Genomic DNA, 26,620 nt, shown 5'->3' on the forward strand with positions numbered 1-26,620 from the left:
ACTAGTGATATTTAACTGTGGTGCCATTTAAAGCAGAGTTTATAAAGTGGTTTGTTGGGTTTGGTGGATGTTTGGCTAAAGAAGTTTTCTGGTTCATTGTTGAGTCTGTTGCTCATCAGCTGCTTCCACCCAAATCTGTTTGTTTCAAATCCTTATTTTTACCTCCACGATGCGCCCAAGAGAATATGAAATTATTACTATTTCTGCATTGTGCTTTAATTATGCATCAGCATAAATGATTCTTTACCTCAGTAAAGAATCATTTATTGCCCATCAATCTGGGAACTTTGGTGTTGCCTAAAAACACAAAGATAATTAGTCTTGCCAGCATTTTGTAAATTTATAAACAAAATTAATTTAGAAATAAATAAAAAAATGAGCTACAGATCAATAATACTGATCTGTAGGTGCCTACTTCCTCACAGTACTGTGTGTGTGTGTGTCTCTGTGTGTGTGTGTGTGTGTGTGTGTGTCTCTGTGTGTGTGTGTGTGTGTGCGTGTGCGAGTCTCTGTGTGTGTGTGTGTGTGTGTGTGCGCGTCTCTGTGTGTGTGTGTGCGAGTGTGTGTGTGTGCGCGTCTCTGTGTGTGTGTGTGTGTGTGTGCGAGTCTCTGTGTGTGTGTGTGTGTGTGTGTGTGTGCGCGAGTCTCTGTGTGTGTGTGTGTGTGTGTGTGTGCGCGTCTCTGTGTGTGTGTGTGCGAGTGTGTGTGTGTGTGTGTGTGCAAGTCTCTGTGTGTGTGTGTGTGTGTGTGTGTGTGCGAGTCTCTGTGTGTGTGTGTGTGTGTGTGTGTGCGCGAGTCTCTGTGTGTGTGTGTGTGTGTGTGTGTGTGTGTGTGTGTGTGTGTGTGTGTGTGTGTGTGTGAGCAGTCGATGCTGGTTGTTAGTCGGTATACTGGAAACTCAGAGGCTCAAATCAATTGACAGAAAAACACAGAAAGTCTTTCTTAGCTTTCTTGAAATATAATTAGTTACTTTTTGCTTATATTTCTACTCATGACAGAAACGTCTTAATATAAAGATTTATTAGCTGGTTTGCAGAAGCGTAAACAGTGATTAGGAACGCGTCTGCATCCAGTTTGTCTGATAATCAGAATCATTTCTCAGTTTGTTTTTAACCTGTTTGTAAAATAGGAATAAAAATCAAATCTGTGATTTTATGGAAAACATTTCTATACAACCTACAAAAAATTGCACGACTGGCTGGCGATATTTTTCCTTCCTGTTTTCTTTGCTTCTCCAGCCCAGGTATGAACTTCCTATTGAACCAGGAAGTGATGCAATGATCCTGGCTGCTCCGACTGATGGATCAGAGTTTTGAATTGCAGTTTAAATCTCCAGCCAGCGGTCTCTGGGATTTAACCGGCGTTTATTTCCTGCTAACTGCTAGCATGGTTAGCTTAGCTTGTTTCTATCATTCCTGAATGAAAACAGAGACTCTCTTCTTTCCTCTCGCTCCGTTTCTCCGCTGCTGGTTGTGAATCGGCGCTCGCTCTGTGTCCTAATCAAAGCCAGGCTCTGCACATTGTGTCCCAGTTGGGAGCTATTTTTATCTGCGGTGTGTTTCTGTGGACCGGATCTGTCCGGACCGGCAGATAGAGCGTGACCCTGCGGCGCCCCTCGGCTGTTTGGACAAAACAATACCCGGATAAACCCGATCAGAGATCAAAGATCGATCTGTATCAGCGATGTAAACTCATACGATCCATTTCTGTTTATACTGGCCAGAATAACATTAAAATGTTGAATTTACTCCAGTTTAATTCTCTCTGTACAAAACAAATAACTAAACAATCATAACTGTTTAAAGTGCCTGTATTTAGTGATGCTCTGCAATATTTAAATCAACCGATAAAATAATTATTGTGACAAACTCCAGAAATCATTTTTTCCATGTTTGGCTCCGTTTCTGATTGTCTCCATTAGTTTGGATTCGTTTCTCATTTCCTGCTGAAGCAAAGCAGCAACAGATCCTCCGAGCGAAACGCGATAATTCAGCCTCCGGTTCTGACCTGCAGCCAGAAACTAGCAGCCATGACGGCGTCGGGATTCCTGCTGAAACGAGACGAGTCGGAAAAACCACCACATGCTTAGTTGGTTTGTTAAAAGCGATTCATGTTAGCAGATCGACATGCTGACCATTTATGCATCATTAACATCAGTTTCTTAAAAAGGTCTATATTCAGTTGTAAAATATGGATTTTATTAAACTTGAATCATTTTTGGTGTCGCTACTTATTTCCTAATATTAAAACTCTGAATCATCCGCAAAGGCAGAAATAAATTATTTCTTCACCTTCTGCACTTTATTTTTAGCCAACTGTGATAAAAAAACACAATTAGAGAAAAAAACTATTTTCAATGAAACAGTAAAAATAACTTTAAAAATGGATCCACCTTTTTGCACTTTTATGAGGAATATTAAATTGTTCTACATTTTTTCTAGAAACAGGAAATGTTGGGCATCAAGTCGACTTCTGGATAAAAATCACTGGATGTTCTGCTTCAAAATGAAAATAAAAACCTGATTAGTACAAACAGAGACTTTGTGTCATATTTATAGTTTAATTTTCTTGAATCTTTTGTCAGTGAGAATTCACCTGCAGCGCCGAAACAAGCAGCTGTTTACTTCATTTGTTTTTGTGATAAGAAACAAGAAATAAAATCACGTATGCAGTTATAAGCTGTTTGCTTTTGCCTTGTTGAATTGAAGCAGAAAATTCTACCAATTTATTGTCTTAAGTGTGTTTTTATAGATGAGCCGTCCGTGGTAGAAAAAGGGTGACTGTGCCTTTAAATGTGCTCCAGGTGCGTAACCTGTGCTACATGGTGACCCGGCGGGAGAAGATGAAGCTGACGCTCTGCGACCTGCAGGAGAAAATCTTCCACCTGCAGATCCAGCTGCTGGAGGAGGAAACGGCTGCAGGTAGGAGCCGAAGCCAACATGATCATCTTTTGGTCATTTCCTCGTGATGAAGTGAGTTTCCACAACAGAATCACGCTGAAGACACCAGGAACATGCCTGGTATTTTATTTCTCTTAAACAAACAAACATGATTGTAAAGGTTTAGATCAGGGGTGTTCAAAGTGCGGCCCGGGGCCGTTTGTGGCCCCTGGATGGATTCTGTGGCCTTCCAGCTTCTCCGATTCCTTTGTTTTTATAATGGAAAGTTTTTTACTTTTCTTCTGCTTCACCCCAAAGCACGATTCGACGTGTTGATACACATCGAATCTAACATGGCATTTGATCGGCAGCAAAAACTGATCAGAGCGTCCGCAGAACATAATGAACCTAAATGCTCAGTAAACTTTCATTAAAACGTAAAACACGTTTCATTTACTGTTTGGCAGCTAAAGGAGAAAAACTCAGTCATATTTTTGGGTTTTAATTTTGGCCCCTGGATTCATTTTGGCACAAAGCAGGAAACGGATATTAAATATAGTCAATTTGTTAAAAATCTGATTGGGAGATTGATTAGTTCACCGCCTGCAGTGATGCATCTATGGTCGACATCGATCGATGATAGAAGCTGATGGAAGCAAAGAGTTTACTAAACTATGAAAGAAACGTGAATCATGAGACTGAAAATGACAAGAAACGGAAAATAAATGAGTTTTCCTGCTTTAGGACCAAAATGATCAACACTGGAAAACTCAATCAATGCCAGATATTAAAATCATCAAACTGATCCGTTTATATTTGCCCATCTGGCCCAGTGAGACGCAGCCGGAAGTTTTAAACTTAATAATTACAATAATGATATTTGAAGTGGAGGAGGACGAGTGTTTGTGGTGGAAACAGAATGAATTCGATGAAAAGCTCCATGGCGTCTCTGAAGGAAGCAGAGAAACCCACCGGCTTCTGAACGAGTCGTTAAAATCCACCAGGAAGTCGAGCAACGACGTTACATGAAACATATTTTATCATGTTTGTATTATTATTTACTGCACCTGCTGAATGACGGCTGTTTGGTGATGTGGAGCCTCTTTAGCTGGACGAGTCGCGACCCGCCACCGACATGGGCGAAAGCTTGTTGTCATGGCAACCCCACTAAACGGTAACAACGGTGAACTTTCGTCTGCGGCGCCTTCATCCTCCAGGAGGGCGGCGCACATCTACACGCCCAATTAAATCAAGTACAAACACTTTTACTCTCCCCCCTTTGTGTCGCTCAGTAGCTCACTCCCAAAGGCACACTCACACACACACACACACACACACACACTCTTTCAGAGCTGCTGACTCAGCAGATTGCTGCCATCAGGTAGCAGGAGCTGCTGGCACTAAACAGCTATCTATTCACACTGCCACAGGAGTTAGATTAGAGCCAATAGCTGGGTGTGTGTGTGTGTGTGTGTGTGTGTGTGTGTGTGTGTGTGTGTGTGTGTGTTGTGATAAAGAGCAGCACAGTGAAGAATGAGCTTGTCTGCTAGAATGATTTGTCATGTAACTCACCATCTTTCCCCTCCTGTTTTCTTCTCTCATCCTCTAATTATTTTTCTCCTCCATCTGTTGCTGTGATTTTCTCTCATTTGCAGAATCCTCCTAGTATTTATTTTCCTCTTTGCAGTTTTATTTTGGCAAGAAAAAGACGGTTCTTCAGCTGGTTTGTTCTTTCACACAAACCGATAGATGCATCAATATCCAGCGATGAAATAAAACCATAACTAATATTTTAGCAAAATAAATGTTTCCACCAATCGGAGCAGGATGGGAATCTGAAAGATGAGCAGGTTAGGTTAGATCTACGGCCGATACAAAATATACAAAACTTTCATGTTTTACAGTAAATTATCGGTTCTGCCTATTCTGAGCAGTTTTAGGGTCTCTGTCACTTTAAATCCAAACAAGCTGCTGCTGGCCACGCCCCCAACTCAATGTTTACACTCGCACGTTAAAATGGCTGCAAACAGATGCACAATTATACAACCGTACATCTTTGAAAAGCATTAGTGGAGCCTCCTGCACAGCCAACCAAAATGCAGCAAGTGGTTTCTGGATGATGAGTAAACAACTAAACTCTTGTCGTGTCCAGCAGCCATTTTACAGGATATAAAGCAGCAAAACCAGCTGACCAAACACTGGAGCTCAGCAGCATGAAGCTGCTCGCTAACCATGAGTAGCATTGGTTTTAGCTGTTAAGTTGTCAACATAACATGCCAAATCTGAAATGTTCGCCTGATGTATAAAAGAAAAATAGACGCAGTGCTTTGATGCCATATGTCAACACTACGACCGCTAGAGAAGGTAAAGAAAAAATAGCACGAGAGGAAAGTAGCTCAGCTATGCTAGCTTGACTATGACAATCTTAACATGTAGATGTGCTGTGGAATTCTATTTCGGTTCCGTTAAAAATAAAAGAGGCGACGTCAAGACCTACTCTGACAGACCGTCAGTAGAGCGGGGGTTTAAAGTAGCTAATCTACCACCTGCTGTGTTAGCTTAGCTAATAGCAGTGGTAGCTAATGCTTAATATGTTTATTATTCACTGCACTAACTTAATAGTCCTTACAGCTCCAGGTTTCATTTAGCTAGTGGTTCTACTTCAGCAGCGTTGGACACGCGCAAAACTTCCAGATGTAAACAATAAGATGCAGCATGTCTTTAAAATCAGCTTCCGACTGGATCTTTTGTTTCCACATCTCTCCTCTCACCTGCCCAAATCAGAACAGTTGACCTTTGACCTCCTGCGTGTCTCTCATGCTGCCCCATCCATCATCCACACTCGGCCAGGCTGCCTCATGTTGGGGTTGCATGAGTCACGCTCTGGACGGTTAGCATGTCGCTATAAGGCCAACGGCTGGGCAGAGAAAAGTCCCTGCAGCTCCGACTCAAACATAAAACATTTAGATCAAAAACCAATCAATGAGCTCAATACTTCAGTGTTTCAAAGCTTTTAAACAGTTAAAAAAATTATTTACCTTTGTGTATGTGGAGAATTAGCAAATCAAGATGAAAATAAACAATTTAATTTCTTTTTTAAACAAGAAAATAAACATTTTATTGCCTAAACTGCGATAACATCGTTTAGTGAACAGTTGTAGCTAAAAATCCTTCAAACATCAACATGTGAAAAACTCAGACCTTCACATCAATACAGTGTGGAGCTGATCTGTTTATGTAATTAACCAATTATTAATTGGATGGCAAAAGGTGCTTAATAAAAATTATTTAATTTTTTAACAGAATTTGAACCAAAAAAGCTAAAAGTGTCATTTCAGAAGTTCTGGTCAAACAGATTGACAGACCATCATGAAAATGTTTACATCTTGTCCAGTTTGCCTGATTTTCTACTCAGTGTTTGAGTCTGTACTCCAGTTGATGATTAATTACTAAATTAGTTGACGATTATTTCACTGATCGATTAATCACGATTAATCGTTTCGGAGCAGTTGCTCATTGAAGCACAGGATGTTTTCGACTCGGTGTGCTCCTGTTAAATTTGTGCAGGCGCAGACTGGAGGAGTTATTGTTATTCAGAAAGCGCTCCACATTTATATTCCAGCTCAGAGCCGCCGGTGACAAGCTGACAGCGGTTCGTATCGGCCTCTGATCCGCTTTCAGCAAGTGGAAAAGTACGAGTTTTAAAAATACAGCGAAGAGGAGGATGGCGAGGGCAAGGAAGGTAATGAGGAAGAAAAGAGACTGTGGAGGGAAAAGTAATGAAGTTCAGGCAGGAAGGAGGAAAACAACTTTCAATGCACTAATGAGCTCAGGTAAGAAATGCGCCACAACGGCTTCATGCGCCGCAAAAACAGAAAATTAATCACACACTTCAGAGATAAACCCCCCGGTGCCGTTTCTACCTCTAAACAAGAGAAGGAAAGATGATGCTGCAGAGGCGAGAGAGAAAGGACAAGAGAATCAGAAAAGGCACTTTTTTTTTTATGGGGGGGAACGCTGGAGGCGTTTACTGCTGATGCTTGGATTTGTGCAGAGATTACAACCTGCAGGGGAAACTTTCTACACTCTGCAGCGGCGCCTTCAGCTGCCCTTGAAAAGCCCAAAATTAGTTTTCTCCTTTTCTAAAAGAACAAGATCAGATTAGGAAGAGCAGAGGAACATGTTGGAGATCGGGAGATTGTGATCTTTTTCACAAAAAACAGTTTCCTGGGAGATTCCCAGGAGTTAACTCTGCAGGTTTTCCAGATTATTTTATGTTTCTGCTGAAGCAGGAGGGATTTGGTGGATGTACCTGCAGCGATTCCCAATCATTTAGTAAAAATAAAACAGCATTCACCTGAAACCTTCACTCATGTTCAGAGTGACCTTGAAGCAGCAGCAGGATTTACACTCTCCAGTATTTAACAGCAACTTTCCTCCATCTGGACAGAAAAACCCCACAAACAGAACAACTCTTCACATACAGAGAAAAACTTCACTTTGATACTTTTTGCACGAGTCGGTATTTATGGAGGTTTGGATGTTGAGACCTGTCTAAACATCCTGTCTGTAAGGAGCCACTGATAATAAAACCATTTACATTTAAAGGCTGCTGTGCTTTCACTCTGTACCTAAAAACATTTAATACATTATGAAATCCATGGCATTGCAGCGTGTCGCTGTTTTTATCTGTAGTAACTGGGTCAAACGGCGGCGCCATCTAGTGATGTCATCAGGGTAAGTCAAACTGTAAACGACTGATTAGGAGTCAGAAGTGGAGAAACAAAAGGAAGCTGAGATTTGGAGGAAAAAACTTGTGTACACAAAGTGTTACATGGCAGACAATTTACATATAAAATCCACTGCTTACACTGATTAGATTTCTGTCCTTTGGAAAATGAGCCGCTCACGGATGGATCCTGGAGGCAGAACCGGTGAACTGGGCGCCGCAGCCAGGGAACGAGGGAAACATGGCGGCGCCCTGCGAGGGCGACGGCGCGTTTCCACATCGTTTCCCTCCACGCTGTGGCTGCAAACATCCCCATGTGTTTCTGCTCCATGTGGAGCTCAACGACTGATTCCTCTCTCAATAATACAAATACTGTAGACTGCAAAGAAATATATTTTATGACTGAAAGAAAATGATTCTGTCCCTTTTTTTTGCTAATTATTAATTTAATTTTCTGGAACAAATGAACTTTACACAGAACAAACATGAATAACTTGCCACATAGTGAGAACAAGCTTTTCTCGCCGTTTTATTGTGTTTCACAGTCGGAGCCATGATGACGCAGAGAGAACATCGTTTATCAGCTTGAACTGAAACTTTGGGTTTGCGCAGCAGAAAAAGCAGATATAGGATTCAGTTAGAAAGGTCCATTCATTTTCTAAAATTCACAGCTTATTAAAATGTGCATGAATTTAGCACACCGTTTAATGTGTTAAACTGTGACTCTTCACTGTTTAACACATTAACAGGCTAAATAAAACTCTAAGCCACTTTATTGGCAAATCAGTGAAATGTACTAAAGTGAGGGTTAGTACATTGTTCCCTCACCAGAAACATGCCTGAAGTGTTGCAAATCCTTTCGTCTCCATGGAAACCAATCCCCCACTCCACCCCTCCAGACTAGCGGCAGCAGCAGTCAGCAGAAACCTGGTGGAGCTAAATGTCTGCAGAGCTAATCACACGAGCTGCTCCTCACTGAAACGCTCTAATAACGGCATAATGGAGGAGCACTGCTGTAAAAGAACAGGAGCTTCTTAAAGAGACGGAGCGTCTATTTGATATATATAAAGCATTTTTATGTCAAGTAACAGTTATTTGATTGTTCTGTGAAATGTCACATGGAAAACAGATAAAACTGCCCCTTTAACATTAACATGTTTAAACTGTGTGTGTGTGTGTGTGTGTGTATATATATATGTATAAAAAAAAATAAAAAAAAATTCCCCTCTCACCCTCCGTGGGTGGTCTCTTTCATCCTCTGAGCTCGGGTCCTCTACCAGAGGCCTGGGAGCTTGAGGGTTCTGCGCAGTATCTTGGCTGTGCCTAGAACTGCACATTTCTGGACTGAGATGTCTGATGTTGTTCCTGGGAACAACATCAGACAGCGGCCTTATATATATATATATATATATATATATATATATATATATATATATTAATTATAAATGAGGGCTTAATTCTCCTCTGCTTATTGTTTTTGTCCTAATTAAAGAGTAGAGGTGTGCCGATCGATCGGTCACCGATCATAATCGGGCCGATTTTCGTGAAAAAGTGCATGATCGGTGATCGGCGATCATTGTCTCTTTTACCGATACCGATCACCTGCATCTCATTTCCAGCCTGCCTGTGCAGCTGGTCTCCTCTTTCCTTCACTCTGCACAAACGCGCAGCAACAAATCCTAAGCGATGTGGAACTATAACGCACTGAGTGAATGGGGAAGTTTGCTGCGTGTTGCGGCGGAAAATTGAAGCACGTCAAAATGCATCAACACAACGAAGCTAATACGACATAAAAACAATGAGATACTTGACGGAGATTGGCTACATCGAGGCTCACTGCAGTAAAAAAGACATACGGAGGATCAGACAGCAGGTAAAGCAGCGCACAGCTACAAACACTCACCAGGATTAGCATGACGGTCAGAAAGCTAAACAAATAACCTGGAAAATTATTTAAGTCTTCGAGCTGCGGTGTCAGACTCTGGTTCTGCTCTCCTGTTGAACCGCTGCTACGCTACAGGTAGTGATATCTGACAGACGGAGCTTCGCTTCTGCTCCACCTGGTAGTGACTCTCACACCGAACCTGCTTAAAGCTGCAGCATCTAACTTAAAAAATACATTTTACATCCGTATTAAAACTTTCGCTGTCCTAACATGAGACAGATAACCTCTAAAAAAATAATCGATCTCCTCCCTGATCTGCATAATCACTCCGCTCAGTCAGAAACAGCCAATCAGAGCTAGCAGTAATCAGCTAGCCGCCATGCTAACAGGAAGTTTTCATTCAGTAACTCTGGATTGTTTATTGTAATGGATCCTGTTTTTGCCTTTGAATGTTAAGTTTTATACTTGAACTTCTTGGCAATGTTGAGAGGTTTTATTTTGGCTCTTTGTATTATTTAGCCTCTTCAGAGCCTTCATATGTTATCAGTCTGTTAAAGATAGTTTTATCAATAGCAGTACAATTTGCACAATGCCTGTTTTGTTTAGTTTTCTTCTTGGAAAAAGTTATTAAAAACAAGTGTTAAATTAAGGTGAATTCATGGTTCCTTTTTCCACATAATGTAACCGGTAGTGTTTATGATAAAAAATAAATAAATAATAATTATGTGATCGGTATCGGTGATCGGTATCGGTGTATCGGCCATCATGGGTGATCGGGATCGGTATCAGCAGGAAAAAACCTGATCGGCACATCTCTATTAAAGAGATTAAAATATTGTAATAAAGGGGTGTCCAAACTTTTGCATCGAGGCCCAAAACCCCCAAGCAGAAAGTAATCAGGGCCAAAATTTTATTTTTATTCATGTAAAAATGCAAAAATTCTTCACCTGCACATGTAATATTTTACATTCATCTTAATATTTACAGTTATTTAACTTTGTATTTAACATTTTTTAAGCTATAAAATGTTTTTATTTTAATCTCAGCAACGAAAGTAAAACATTTCTTACATTTGCTGTTTTTAGGCAAATGTAATGGATAGTTTTGGCATGACTAATAACACAGTAACAACAACAACAATAATAATAATAATAATAATAATAATAATAATAATAATAATAATGCAAACTCAAGAAAAATTCGGTGTTTGTAACTTTTTAGGATATTTTCTGTGGCGAATTTAAATCTTCTTAAAAGGAAAATGTTAAATGTTGGATGGCCAAATTTGTGCCATCCCTGAATTGCCACACAAAATAATCCAAAGGCCACAAATGGACAATAACTAAAATATTTTCACACTGTTGGTGCAGAAGGAGTATTTTTGTCGCCCAGGGCTGACGGCTCAGACACAGCAGTTAATGCGTCGCGTCTCCCAGATGTAAATGAGGCTCTACTTGACGAATCAAACGCCGACAGAAAAGGAAACCAGATTCTGATGAGTGTGCAGCTTCACTTCAACCTGGAGTGATTCGGTTCCCCAGGCTGTGACTTTCCAGCTAAATCTACCTTAAACTGAGTAGATCAGCTAAATCCCTAACCTGAGCCCGTCTTCTGTCTCCCTGCAGAGAAAACCCAGAAGGCAGAAAAGAGGAAGCAGAATGGAGTGAAGGATAAAAGCAAAGAGAGAAGGAAGCATGGCACCGGCAAGAAAAAGGAGAGGTGGAAGTCGGAGAACGGCTCCCTGCTTAAAGAGCTAGGTAAATGTGGGTGGTTTAGTTTCTACTAGAGTTTCTTATTTCTGCTTGATTAAAATATTTCTACACATTTTAACGTGGAGCAAAAACTCACAGCCGAGTGAGATCAGAGTAACTTCAGTTACTTTACAGAGAGCCGGTGGGAAGCAAGAGTTAAGATGATGGTCGAACTGACACAGAAAATTATTTGTCAAAATGAGCCGACAACGTCAACACCAATCAGTTTCTGACAGGAACGTAAAGCCAGGAGATTTTGACCTGATTTAGGCTGGATTCACATCGACCCGAATCCGGTCCACTTTGATCACACTCCGACCCGCATCGACCCGACTCCGACCCCCATCGACCCGACTCCGGTCCGCTTCGATCAGACTCCGACCCGCATCGACCCGACTCCGGTTCACTTCGATCTGCTTTGACCTGAATCCGGCCCGCTTTGACCCGTCTCCAGTCCGTTTTTCCGTAACCTCCGGTTCATTTGGTTTGGTGTGAACACTAACCGACCTCTGACCTCTGGTCCTCCAAACCTCAGTCTGGGTTCGGTTGAAGTGAACTCTGGTTCAGTTTGAATGTGAACGCCAAGTGGACCACAGACCGCTCCAAAAGCAGGAAGTGGACTACAGGGCAGGGCATTCTGGGTAAATACAACCAAAGCTAACGTGCTAGCCTAGTGCTAGCAGCAGAAATGTCACCTGGTCTTTAGCCTAAAGAGAAATCCTCCAACCGCTAAAATCCTCCATCTTGTTTCTATCTGGTGAAGAAGGAAGTTGCTCTCAGTGTCTTCAGAGGTTTTTTTGTCGTTTCCTTCAGTGGTTCTTGGTGCAGCGCCCCCACAGGCCAGGAGGGGAACAGGTTGGTTTTACTCAGAACCACAGCAGCTGGAGGTGGAGCAGATGTTCTGGGTCCAGTAGAACCGGGTCGACCGGACTGAAGGAGGGAAATCATCTTTAATAATTATAGATACTTTAAATTCAGATCTGCACTAAATGTTGAATCACAACTGCCTGAGGTTTTATGCATTCAGACTCTGCTTGCTGATAATATATTTAAGGAGATTTTCATTGCCACACTTTATATAGAATTTCTTGACCAAGGTCTAGTTACACACACACACACACACACGCGTTTGTGTTGCTATCTTTGTGGGGACTTCCCATTGACTTCCATTCATTTCTACTCATTTCTACAGCCTAAACCTGACCTTTACCCTTTTCCTAACCCTAACCAACCAAAACTCAATTCATACCTTAGCCCTAACTCTGACCCCTGACCCAAAAACAGGGTTTCCCCTCGTGGGGACCAGGCTCCGGTCCCCACGAGGAGCAATTGGTCCCCACAACGTAGTATATGTCAGGAAAATCGTCCCCACAAGGTATTACAAACAAACGCAGAGAAACACACACACACACACACACACACAAGGCTACGAACTTTAAAGTAGAACATTATTTACATCAGATGAATGAGCCAAAGGGATTGACCAACAGGTGTCTGAGACGAGCTGATTGGCTGCCAGTCAGTAAATCAGCAGGTATTTTAAATCAGCGCTACCTGATGAGATGATTAATGATGGAGCTTCTGTAGGTTTTATAGCTCAACTGTTGGAGTTGTTGACACTTTCCTCAGCGATGGAAACTTTACACGTTGCTGAAACTCGATGCTGAGACACCTGAGAGAGAAACTACAGCTCAAGACGCTAAATATGAACCAAAGCTGGATTTAAGACAGGAAGTTTGTTGTCATCACTGCTGGTGGTAGAAAATGTCTGGATGTATAAAACGCAGTCCCAGTTTTCCTCCTCTTCACTGTGTTTACATCAGTAAACTGTGATAACTGGTCTGGTTGGGCTTTATCTCCATTTCGTCTTCTCACTGGATTCTTCGCCCATATCTGTCCATCTGAAACCCCATCTTTCTGTTTATTTTGCTTCTTGTTCTTCCACCTGACCGCAAAGAGGATAAGAACTGCAACTTGACGCAGCATGCATGCTGGGATACGGTCACTAAAATTGCGTTTCCATGACAAATAAGTCGGTGTTTGTGTTTAGTTTCCTGCTGTTGTTTTTGCCAGAGTGGTTTTACGTGTCTGACTCTGCCGTCCATTATCAGGGTTATATATATAGTATGCTGCTCTCAGTGCCGTCTCTGTTTGTCTGCATGCCGTATGTGTTCATCTGTCTCAGAGTGTGAGTGTGTGTGTGTGTGTGTGTGTGTGTGTGTGTGTGTGAAGCCATCTGTTCCCTGTCGGGTCTGGTCCTGCCTCTTCCTCTGTGTTTTCAGAGATGAAGATCCACCTTTACTCTCTTTGAAGTAGCAGCTTATTAGCTCCAGGTAAACACTGATAAATTTAACTCTTGATTATACTGTAAAACAAAAACAATGTTAACGGCATTGACGTTAAAGTTTTCAGCTTGTTTGCTTCCTCTAAATACATATTTCTCATGTGACATCACACTTCTGGTCTTAAAGGGCCAGCATTGTGTTTTCCAGGACGTTTATCTTCAGTTGTTGTAAACATGCTTATGTTTGTCAAATATGACTTTAAAACAAGTTTTACTCCCTGATTCCTGATTGAAATTGGGCCTCTGTCTCTTTAAAAGCTCCTCTCTTCACACTTTAATGTTTTACCAGAGCAGCAGCTCCTATAATGAGCTCAACAGGTGTTTGCTAATTGCTGCTGGCTAGTCTGGAGGAGCTAAGTGGGGGAGGAGCCTTGAAGGCGGGGCTACGTCTGCCCAGGTGTTTAACAGCTGAATGGTTGCCATGGAGATTAAAGGACCACTCAAACATGGAAAAAAAATCAAAGCAACATTCCAGGGAAAAACCTTATAACATGACGCAAAGCTAAAAAATAGAAGTCAGTTTGACATTGACTTCTTTAAATCTGATTTTCTGAAACCTGCAGATACTTTTAGAAGTGATAAAATAACATGAATATCTTATTTAGAGTGAAACGTGTCTCTGGTTTCTAACCGAGCCGTAACCGTAGCGACATGTCGGTGTTTCTTTTCCTCCTCCCTCCGTCTGATCGGCTCTGCTGCCGTTTGTTTCCTCACACCTCTTCCCCGTTTCTTGTTTTCTCCTTCGTCACCTATTCCCTCCCTCAGAGCTCTCCTGATTCCTGCAGAGGCATGCTGCGTCATGGAAACAGCCGCTGTGTGTGTGAGTGTGTGTGTGGGGTAGCTGGTGTTAAACGCACCCTAACAGCACCTCCTGCTGTCCTGCTGTCGGTTCAGGATTTACAGGAGACTGAATCCTCCTCTGTGGTATTTCAGGTATTCTGGGAGCGCTGCAGGTTTACAACAAGAATGTAGTTAAAAAGGAAAACAGAACTATTAAAATACAGCAACTAAAGCTGCTTTGTTAATACTTTACAGCATGAGCATCATTCACGGTTTCTCTGCTCTTTGATATGAATTTTATAAATTTTAATCACATGCATTAATATTTAAGAAATTCTCAGCTAATAAGCAATTTCCCCCTGGAGACTAATAAGGTATATTTTATTCTGTTGTAACGTGACTTATCGTAGTTTTTCTCTCCTCAGGTCTGTCCAAGTCGTTTCCGTTAGAAAGCTCTCTGTTCGACAGCTGGCTGGCCAAGTCGGTCCAGATCACGGCGGATGACATGCTGAGCCAGTGGGCTCTGGGCGGCCAGCACGACGACCAACGCAGCAGCCTGCTGTCCGACCAGGTACGGCTGGGAAATGTTAGTTATTGTAAGAAATGGGAACAGGAGGGAGGTCAGATCATCACTTTTATAGAAACCATTTTAATAAAATGTCGTATTATTTGACTTACTGATTTATTTTGTAATGTTTACAATCTGTTGAGTGTGAAATCAATGATTAATTATTGGTTAATCCAGTGTCACTGTGTTTGCACTGTAAAACAGGAATCCCAGGGAAAGTCATGATTTAAACTGAAATGTCGCCACAAAAAACTCAAAAAGTCACAATGGGTCAGAAAACAGGACAAACAAAAATGGTTTGAATTGCCACAAGTTTATGAATGAAGTCGATATATATATATATATAATATAGACAGATTTGGGCTGCTTTTATGGAGCTGGGCGGGTTTTGTGATGTTTCTGCACTGCAAAAACACAAAATCTTACCAAGTAATTTTGGTCTAGTTTCCAGAGCAAATATCTCAGTAAACTTGAAATAAAACAAAACTTACAGGTAACTTTCAAGCTAGAAATGGGAGTTTGTCTTTAGTGAATAATTCCTTTATATTGATGAAAAAGTTCCAGTTTCATTGGTAGATTATTTCACAGACATTTTTCGCTTCCTCCTCCTCCTCCTCTTCCTCCTCCTCCTCCCCTTCCTCCTCCTCCCCTCCCTCCTCTTCCTCCTCCTCCCCCCCTTCCTCTTCCTCCTCCTCCTCTTCCTCCTCCTCCCCTTCCTCCTCCCCTTCCTCTTCCTCCTCCTCCTCCTCCCCTTCCTCCTTCTCCTCCTCTTCCCCTTCCTCCTCTTCCTCCTCCTCCCCCCCTTCCTCTTGCTCCTTCTCCTCCTCTTCTTCTTCTTCTTCCTCTTCCTCCTCCTCCCCTTCCTCCTCCTCCCCCCCTTCCTCTTCCTCCTCCTCCTCTTTCTCCTCTTCTTCCTCCTCCTCCTCCTCCCCTTCCTCCTCCTCCTCTTCCTCCTCCTCCCCCCCTTCCTCTTCCTCCTCCAGCTGATGCAGGGTGAGGAAAGCCTCCTGAACCTCATGATGGAGAACTCTATGCAGTCGGCGTGGAAAACGCCTCAGCTGGGCCGGAAACCCAGAGGAAGCAGCAAGCCTCGTTCTCGAGGACCGAGCGGCGCCGGCGCCCAGCGGGTGTTTGGGTCGGCCGCGGCCGGCAGCCCGTCCACAGCCAAGGGCTTCTGGGAAAAATCCAGCCACCCTGGCCGCCGAGGGGAGAAGTCCAGAAGCTCGTCCAAGGCGGGTCACCACCACCAGACCAGGAGCTGCGACCCGAACGGCGACCCGCCGCCGCAGCCGCCCATCTCCAAGATGGATTCCTGCCACATCTCGGAGGAGCGCGGCCGCTGGGACAGCGTCCGCACGGTGTCCGGTTTCATGGCGAGCGCTTCCCCTCCGCCGGCCTCCAGTCCGGGAGCCGCAGTGCCTGACGCCAGGGCCGTCCTGCGGGGGTCGCGGCCCCGCGCGGCCCGGCAGGGTAAAGTGAGGTCAAGGGTCGGGGAACTGGACTCCATGGACCTGCCGCTCACAGGGAAAGGCGCGTCGTTGCTGGACGCTGCCGCCGAGACTGATGGGTACTTCTCCGATGGAGAGAGCGATTTGGAAACGCGGTCCAGCGGACGAAAGCTTCGGCTGCCACAGCTGCATCCTGCCAACGAGGATCTACTGAGGAGGAGCGTCCTGGCGTCCTAAACAAAGTAACGGCGGCTGAGCAGCCTTGTCAAACCAAACCCGTGGTGTGGAGCGGCGTCCCAGCTCTGACTGCCTGGTTTTCTGAATGTAGCTGTACGCCGACCGTACAGTAAAGCTTCTCCACTGGACCGCAGCTCGCTCCTCATACTATTGGAAACTAAACATTCGTCTTTTGTATATTTCTAACTCATCTGGTTGTGGCCTGGTGTCTGTGGTTCGGTCAGACTTGGGAACAAACACTTTGGGGCATTACTCCTCTTCTTACTCGCGCTGGTTCCAGGGTATGCTTTAAGGTCCGAGCTGCATCCAACCAGCTTTCCTCAAAATATTCAGACGATTTCATAGCAGAGCTGGCATGAATATGTGCAGAGGGCGGCGCAGGGCAGCATGTTCTCAGCCTTGAAAAGCACAATAACTAGTCAGTCGAGCTGTCATGGAAGCACTTGAGAGTAAAACCGCAGCTCATTCAGGGCTGGGGTCGATTTCAGACGCCGAGTTTCTCATTTTATCGCTTCTCATCCCTTCAAAGCAGAAATATTACAGACTGAAGACTGACCCCAACCCGCCGCTGTCAGACACAAACTTACATATTCACTCATCGTAGTATCGCATCAATCAGGGGTGTCCAAAGTGCGGCCCGGGGGCCATTTGTGGCCCCGACTGCAATTCAAGAACGGCATAAATGTGGCCATTTAGTACTTTTTGTAATTTTTACAAGTTCAGCTTGTTTTTAATCAAAAACAGACTTTGGTACACTCATCCATTACATTTGGCTAAATAAAGCAAAAGTTATGAAAGAAAATGTTTTACTTTTGTTACCGAGAATAAAGTAAAAACATTTTATAGGTTCATAAAATGGAAAATAAGTTCAAAAAGTTAAATAACTTTTATGCTTGCCTTAGTTTTATCCACATAAAAGAAAGAATTCACATTGATATCTTTTGCATTTTTAATTGTGGGGGAAAAAATTATATTTTGGCCCCAGAATATTTTCTGCTTGGGGATTTTGGCCCCTCAGTGCAAAAAGTTTGGACACCCCTGGTATAAGTACTTAATCCAATCTTTCTCCATTTCTTCCTAAATCAATTCTACCCCCTAAATCTTTACAAAAATATCAGCAGAGAAACGTTGTGCCTTGGTCACTTCCTGTGGCCTCCCCACAAAACAATCAGTGAGTGAATCAATCAGCCTCTCAATCCAAATTTGTAACAATCAAAGCGAAATAAAATCCCAACTGATTGGCTGCCATGTGGCCACTGGGTGTCTTCACCATAATGATTAGTGCCTAAAAAACCAACATGCAGCGTTTGCCATTTTGTAACCAATACATCTGCAGCACTGTGCAGAGCCACAGCGCTGCCTAGTGTTACGAGCCGCCCCTGAACGCATCACGGTCGCAGAGAGCCTTTAAAAACAAGAGCTTGGCCAAGTTACACCATGTTCCAGCTTTCAGGAGTCCTGCAAGATATTTGCTGCTCATGTTTGATCTGCTGGGATAAAAACAGGTCTGAGCCCATTTCAGTGGTTTTATAATTCAAAAACCACCAAAGAAAATCTACATTTTATTGTGAATCAGTTTATTTGACTTGAGACATCAGTAGAATCACAGATCATTTCTGCAGCGCCCTTGAAAAGCAGCTCAAGCTACTGATTTACATTTATATTCAGTCTTCCTGGTGGAAGCAGTTATTTCAGTTCTCTCTGTTTGAGACAAAGTTTGTAGTAATATTATAAAACAAAGAAAATACTCAAGAAGCTTAAAACATAGTCCTCACCCAAACTTTGAGATTTCCAAAAGTCTAGAAATATATTTAAATCTAGTTTAAAAAACTAAAACAATCAAACTTTGTAGCCCAGTGGAAACCAAACCAACTGGGAAGAGATCAAATCCAATCCTGCTGCAGACCGCCTCCAATAACAGTTTAAACATTAAATATACCTTAATAATTACAGCAGAAACCTTTAATATCTACATTCTTCCTTATTTCCGTTCGGCAGCCAATCAGAACCAAGGATGTTGAGAGGTAAACGTCAGCCGATGGCATGTCACGATTATTTTTTATGCTTTACTAAAACTATTTTACAAACATTTCAATGATTCTGAAGATAAATTACAGAGGATCCCAAACTTTTCAGGGAGTTTTCTGAAAATAATTTGCAGAAACTTCACCGACGTGCAGAGAATAAAACGATGTTTAAGCTTCCTAAGCTGCTTGCTATTGGCTGGTGTTTACAAAGCAGCCAATCAGGAACGCTGTTCATGTTCACTGGTGCTGAAGGTCTTAGCTTCCACTGCGCGTATATTTGGTGTTTGAACCATTAAAATCTTCATTATTAGAGGAAATGTCCAGGGTTTTAGCTAATTGTTGTGGTTCAAGTCAATTCCAACTCATTTAGGTCGTCGTAGATGAAAAATATCAGAATAAATTGGTCAGTTCAGGTCATTATGTGCATCTATGCAGTTTGCCGTGTTGTTTTTTGGTCCTCTTAGTGGATTATGACACCAGCACGGCGTTCTGATCAAACCAGACTTGACCAAGCTCCTGCAGCAAACGGCTCGACTGCATAAACCGTAAACCGTCACAGATAAAACATGAATCGGCTCCCCGGAGCTCCCAGACCCAGCTGCGCCTCGTTTTACTGCAGATTCACACATCTTACCCTACAGCCGTATTTTATACTCAAGAAGCAGTTTGTGGTATTCTCAGGGGTTAAAGAAAAACTTTTAAAAAGAATAAATACAAGATAAAAAAAAACATGTATGTAAAATTATATATAATACACACATATATCTGTGTGAGGTGAGGTGTGTTTAGAAAGTTTGTTTGGCCAGAGTCCGTTTGATTTCCAACACCACTACTACTGAGCAAGTGTCTTCTGTCAGTGTGAGCTTCAGGCCCGAGTTCAACGGCTCTGATTTCACAGATCATCATCAGGATGAAGGCTCTGCTGATCAACAAACCAATCAGATCGATTGATTAGAGCCGGGCCTGACACACAGCCTTTAAGTAGAGATCTGTCCATCCTGCTCTGGTTTAGTTCACTTTATTTTCTGTAGACACATCCGGACTGGTGTTTAGGAACGACCATGCCAAAGAACAGACCTGTGTATCAAGGCAGCACATTTACATCTTGTCCACACACACACACACACACACACACACACACACACACTCTGTCTCTAGACTGCAACGTAAAGTGAGTTTGATAAAGTGTTGGAAGGTTTTGGTCACTTACAGATTTCCAACATGAAGCTGGTCTAACAGGGTTACAAAGCAACAGATGAATAGTTTTCTATGGATGTGTGGTTCTGACTTCCTCAGAGAAACGCAGATTATGACAAGCGATGGCACTGTGTCCTTTTCGTTCTTCAGGGGATTTACACGGCTGTGCTCTATTCTGACAATGTATCTTTACTCAGAGTTTCTGAATTCGTGCCGTGGCCCGGAGGAAGTCGGACCTCTGCTACGTCTCAGACACGACGACGCGTCTCTGGAGTGACGATGCTCGTTCCAGCCTCATGCGTCACCCAGACATATTAATGTAATCTTGGTTTCAGAGTAGCCTGATGTCGTAGACGGTGGTTGTAGATGAGGCCTGTACGGCCTCCACATGTAGTAGCAGACGCTGAGGCTGCACAGCACAAACAAGAAATCAAACCTGAAACCAATCAGCAGATATTTTAACCCTTTGCTGTGCAGCCTCAGCAACCAAACCTGGTTTATTATTCTGTATTTACAGTGTGGCTTCAACGCCCTCTCCTTCCGCTTCATAGATGCTGTAGACTGGACTCTATTATTTTTCGCTAGGTTCAGCTTCAAACGGTGGTATGCTGGTGCGGCCGCTGGCTCACAACTCCAGATGTGACCTTTGAGTTTTGCAACTCTGACAACAGAAACACGTTTTCTACATCCTTGTGGGTTGGTTCTGTGAAACTTTGATCCATTAGAAGAAGAATCGGTAAAGCAAACGAGTATTTGGGGTAAATCTTATTATAATGTGCCTGTCACTTTAAATTTGAGCCAATTTATCACTAAAAATACAAAAGCCGACTCAATATTACGAGTCGGCTGTTGCATTTCAGACTCTTTGCTATTTCAATATGTGACACATTTATGTAGCAAATATTTGATTTATTGTGTGAAGTAAGTAAAAACATTATAAAACATAATATGGACTAGAGCTGCAACTGATGATAATTTTAATAATTGATTCATTTTTCAATTAGGCACATTGTACAGATTAAATGTTAATACAATATTAGAAATGCATTAAAAGATCCAAAGAAACAATTCACTTCCTTTTTGTTAAATAAGAAATAAAGCTGCTAGCAGCAGGTTGGGGTTCTCCACAGGAACAGCTTCGCTTTAGTAAATCTGAACCCAGTGAAGCTAAAACATTTAGAGACATTTAACATGTTTTCATCTTAAATGTCTAAATGATTTTATAGTTTTGTCTTAATTACATCTCTGACTATATAGACTCAAAAAAACAAAAAAAGAAATTTACTGAGGGAACAAGTAGTGATGACTAAATTAGTTAATTATGTCAATGATTGATTAATCACAATTAATCAGATTAATCTTATCAGCCCTCATTTTTGGCCAAATTTCACCCAGAAATGTTGATATAACATAAAATAAGCTGCTGGCGGCAGGTCAGGACCAAACATGGAGTCTGAAGCGTCTCTGGGGGAAGCGATGGAGAGCCGCTGGAAGGCCAGCGCCTGCAGGTTATGGCAACTTTTCCTGCCGTTTGGTTTCTGTTGCAAAACTCAAGAAGAGACGTCCGTCTGTCCACCGGTTGGTTTCCTTACAAGAGACCAAACCCTGAGAGAAATAACTCCTCCATGTGACCACACCTGCATACTGCCGCACGCTTACACAATATTCACAGTTACAATAATGTATTATACTGTTCAACTAATAGCTACATTTTCATATTCAGTGTTTTAAAAAGCCTTTGCAGACGTTTTTTTGGTTGGTAATGCTTAGTTGTATCAAACTAGAAAGCTGACTCATTATCTGCTTCCACTGGTTTTACTGGCGTTTTGTTTTCCTTCCCAGTTAAAGTTAAAACTTTAACAGCTGTGCAGATCAGACCTTCATCCTAAAACAGCTGCAGTGCAGGAACAGACGGGAGGTCAGGGAGGCTTCGGGCGCCAGAAAGTGAGATTTTATTTACAGTCAACGTGATAGAAAATGTTTTTATTACAGATTCAACTAAATACTCTTCTCTTCTTTAAATGTGATGCATTTAAAGGTTAGGCAGCTTCACAGATTTCTCTGTTATGAACTGAAGGAAGATTTATTCGCAAAGCATGAAAAAGTGGAAAATTACTCAATAAAATTAAAATTGATAAGATTTTATGTTATTGATGATATTTAACCTTTATTTCAGCAGGAACTGTTTCATTTTCCTACTGAAATAAAAGGTTCAATGTTGATTTCTCTCCCTTTACAAGGAGAAAGAGATTAAATACCACAAAGTTGACATTTGTTGTTTGGAAATAATTTAACCATTAAGGTTAGCAGCTGCCTTGCCGCTTTATTTTACATAATTACTTAATGGAGAATTCATTTGTAGTGAAGCGGCGCCAAAAAATAGAGGTTGTGTTTTTAAATCCCACAGAAAAGTGAATAACTACGATCATCTCCGTTTATGAATCAAAGTATATACAGCCAACACGTTTAGCATTTTCTTTTATTTTAAAATCTACATTCTTAGTTTGGTGCATTTCTGATCTTCATTCAACAGAAATCACTCTGAGCCAAAAGCTTAAAAGGATTTACTCCAAACTGCAGATGATCAGTTGGATCAAATGCTGGGCCTCTTTGACTCCACCGCTGAGTAAACAATGATTTTCTTTGTTTCTACCATCTTTAAACAAACTATTTTCTCTCATTGCAGCTTTTTTACTCTAAAGCTCTGATCTGCACAATCAGAGCACCTTACTGCATCATTTTCCTTCCCATCACCAGCAAACCAGCGTTTCCGCCTCTCAGCCCTCCATCCTGGTTTGTTCCTCCACTCCTGCAAAGCAATCAGCTTTTCACTTTCCTTTAGAAACATATTTTACTCACAAAAAGCCAGAATAAATGTGAACATCAGTAGCTTCAAGGACAAATGCTGACAGTGGCAGGCGGGTTTAAGGAGGTAAAACATTCGCGCTCCGCTCTGCTTCATTCTCACTCAGACATGTGGAGGAACTGAAGCCAGAAAAACAGAACAAGCTGTTCTCTCTGCAGCCTTTCCACAGTCAAGTTAGCACACGGCTAATATAAACAACAACACACATGCAGCTTCTTAAGCTTTCTCTGCTTTCACTGATGCTCCTCGTTTGCAAAGTGCAACAGTCAAATCAAGCTAACAGGAAACGAGCATTTAATAACTCGCTGATTATCAGAGGGATGTCAAACTCACTTTTATTTTTGGCCATAGTGAGATTATAAGTGTCCAGTTCTGGTGAAATGCATTGATAAAACCCGTTAGCAAACCGCTAAATTATGAATAAACAGCCACCTCTGCGCTCAATGCGTTTAAAGTTAAACGCTGAACATCGTTTTACATTGGTGTCATTTGATGGCATTCATATGAAAACTGGCCACTGGGAAAAAATAATTTGGGTTTTAATCTTCTGAGGTCAAAAGTCAGAATCTGAGAATAATTTGAGAATTTTGACTTTCATAATTCTAAATTTCTTTTCTCAGAATTGATTTTTTCCCTGCAGAATTTTGACTTCTCTCTGAATTATAGTTATTTATCTTAGAAGCTTAAAGTCAGAATTTTCTTTTCTGTGGCCCTAATGGCTGCTGGAAAAACAAGATTACTGAATGTAGGGAGGCGTAATATGAGCAGAGCCTTCAGGTGTAAATGCAATTCATATTAAAAAACAATATTTGTAATGCCAGTAAGCTCCTTCATTGATATTTCTTGCAATTTTCTCACTGTCCTTCATTTCCTTCAGGATTATTTTAAGCATTGCCCTAATCTATTTCCTTAACATCTGGAGCACTAAACAGTTTATTTTCCAGTTTTAGGCTGAAAACTTCAATTTTTCCCATTTTCTTTTCTGCTCCTATTCACAAAAGTACAAAATTGATGCATTAAGTCTGACTTATGACAATCATGTTATTTATTGTACCAACATTAAAACTGAAATTGACCATGGGGGCACCAGGGAGAGGCCATTTTGTCTCCTGATGTTTTGCATAAAAGGCAAAACCTGGACCAGACTTATGACACATTACTGTCAGTATCTTTATTTCCAGAGCTCAGCTTCATTTTCCTTCCTGGCATCTCCTGGCAGTGCAGAACAGACACTTTGTGACTCATTAATCACAGAAACACTCGCTCTTCTCTCCTTGACCTATAAATTAAGTTTTCTCCCTCAGGTTTAAAACTTGATGAAACAACAGTTTTGCTGAATTTTTGCCTTGCAAAATTCTTTCAAGGACTTTTGAGTTTTCTAATGAAGCGTTTGCTGGGGTCCTTAGTACAAACTCTGGTTGCTGAAGTAAGATTTATTGATCGCTCCCTTCTTCTACAAAACTCCGACGGTTTTCATGCTTTTGGCCTCTTGAATCCCAGGCGTTCAGTGAAAGCAGAGCTGGACAGCATCGCCTCCTCCTGCTGTCGTATTTGTCCTAAGGAAGGTGTTCATGTTTCTGCTGTCATCCATTCCTCCTCCACTCAGCATCGGTTCTTCAATACAATAATATGAATGTTGCAGGAGTTAATCCTTCTGTATTCTTTGTTTCAAAGAATGTTGTGCCATTTGTGAATAGCAAAGAGAACTATTGAACATATATGAAAAAGAAGAGCTATTTTAAATTATTTTTTGGCTTTTTTTGCTATATTTATTTTATTGTATTAGAATCTTATTTGTAGGAGGGAAACAAAAAAATCTAAAATTGTATTTTTCATTAGTGCAAAAAACCTATTTTCTTCCTTTTTGTACAATTTCAATGTTTTAAACGAGACTTTAAAAAGCAATATGATGAAGATGATGACAATGTTTCCTGTGACTGTAACTGCATGCTGTTTGTGTTGCCTTAATAATGGCTGCATCCCACTATGTCCAACCCTTCTGCTGTCCTTTCCTCAAAACCAACCCAACCTCCAAAAGGATTTCCAGTCCCATCCGATTAGTCCAGACCAGTCCAATCCAGTCCAGTGCAGTCAATAAAGCAGTGCTTTCTGTGTACACAAACTCTCTGCCTCTCTTCATCACACACTCATTCCTCATCATCCAACATTGATTATATTCTAAATTATGTCTAGTTCTGCTGCACTGGTAAAAACTAATGCACCAAATTTTATGTTATGATTTTATTTGTATTGATTTTTGGGGGCAGAAAAGTTTTGCAACATTCAGTTCTCATGAGTGAAAATTAAACGTGTCCAGATTAACAAACTGTAAATACTGAAGTCTGCCGTCTAGTAGAGATGCAGAAATCATTCAAATTTGAACTGATCGTTGGATGTTAGACTTAATAACTAAAGTAGAAATGATATTTAAATAGTATGCTTGTAGGTTTTCCACAGATTGGCTCTTTGGTTTTTATTTTCTCCTCCGCTGAGACAATCAGGCTGCAAGTTTCTGTCAACAACTCAGTTTATGTTCAGAATCTGAGTCTGCAGGTGGAAGTGGCATCAAACCAAAAGCAGGAAAGTGCAAGTCTCCATTTCCATTTAAAGTGTCCATAATGTACAAAACTAACAGATATTAAACAGGAACGACAAACTTCCTCTGTTCTTCAGTTAAAAAGCTGCTGCTGAAACAAGGAATCTCGGTAAAGTTTCATTGTGGCCCCAGAAGTTCAATCATAATTTACCTCATTAATCAAATTTGCAGCTGCTGTTGAGAACCAATGTAAGTCGAACAGTTTGTCTCTCTGGGGTGAAAAGGCCAGACTGAAAGTTACTGATGCAGAACAGTACTGCAGTATTTTAGTTCCAATCATAAAACAAACTTTTTACTTCAAAAGTCGTTCACCAGATTCAGTTTTCTGGATTTGTTCTATGAAATGTTTTGCTCTCAGATTTTCTGAATTCTTGGTTTTAATTTCCATCCAATAATTCATGAAACGCTGAAGTTGACTTTATCCTCTGCAGCATCTTCAGGACCAGATTCACTTTTTTCTGGATCTATTGCATTTCAAACTCTGTAGTACTTAGATTTTAAATCTGAATCATTTATTTTGCTTCAATTAAAAAAGTGTTTGTTTCTGAGTCAGTAGCCAATTAAACACTGGATCTCTTCTCTTTGGTTTTGGGTAAAAGTCACTAACAGATGGTTTCCTGTTCACTATAAAACCTTTGGTGCACCAAAATCTGACTAACTTCTTAAATATGACTAAAATTCATCAGAAGTTGATACAGCATTTTCTTGTTTAGTATTTTTACCCCAAAACATTTGGATGTCTTTCTTTTAATCAGGCAAACGTGCAAAATCCTTTTTAATTTTGGGGGATGCAATGATTTACGCTCATCCTTACAAACTGTCTGAATACCTTATTTTAATTATTGCTTGATAAGTTTATTGTTGAACAGGTAAAATTAGATTTCAAATTGTTCTGATTGAAATTTTTGGCGCATTTAACAAAAAGTTATGGCACTTTTTTTTTTTTGAAACCATCAGATTATGTAGGAATCCAGTTCCTAAAATCCTGCCGTCATTCAGCAAATTTAAAAAATGTTCCAGGAAGACTTCACAACCAAACAAAACGTTTAGCTCTAGTGGCGTTTTGACTGAATAAAACTGATCCAGACTAGTAGCCAGGAGTTAAAATGAGAAAGCAGAGCAAAGTAAATCAGCCTGAAGGCATTTAGGACATTCAGGGTAAGTAGATAAATATTAAACGACTACTGAAGGCGATCTGCAGCACTATGAAATGCAGCTGCCAACACATTATGCAAACAGCTCACTGCTCTTCATCGATTCCTCAACAAACTGTCGGACTAATTAGCTTCCAGCTCAGAGCCGTTAAAGGCCTG

General features: G+C 41.4%; 1 protein-coding gene across 1 annotated transcript in view; it reads left to right on the forward strand.

The window, feature by feature from the left end:
* The window catches only part of jade2 (jade family PHD finger 2), a 153,230-nt gene extending 127,375 nt beyond the window's left edge, over positions 1–25,855 (forward strand). Inside the window, exons 11-14 of the mRNA XM_014985165.2 lie at positions 2,804–2,921; positions 11,119–11,250; positions 14,794–14,939; positions 15,920–25,855. Of these exons, the coding sequence (XP_014840651.2) occupies positions 2,804–2,921; positions 11,119–11,250; positions 14,794–14,939; positions 15,920–16,621 (1,098 nt within the window). The 3' untranslated portion in view covers positions 16,622–25,855. The remainder of the gene's footprint in view (positions 1–2,803; positions 2,922–11,118; positions 11,251–14,793; positions 14,940–15,919) is intronic.
* Positions 25,856–26,620: the final 765 nt, after the last annotated feature.

The sequence above is a fragment of the Poecilia mexicana genome, unplaced genomic scaffold (assembly GCF_051168715.1).
Source record: "Poecilia mexicana isolate PSO_F unplaced genomic scaffold, ASM5116871v1 scaffold_14, whole genome shotgun sequence".
NCBI classification, from domain to species: Eukaryota; Metazoa; Chordata; class Actinopteri; order Cyprinodontiformes; family Poeciliidae; genus Poecilia; species Poecilia mexicana.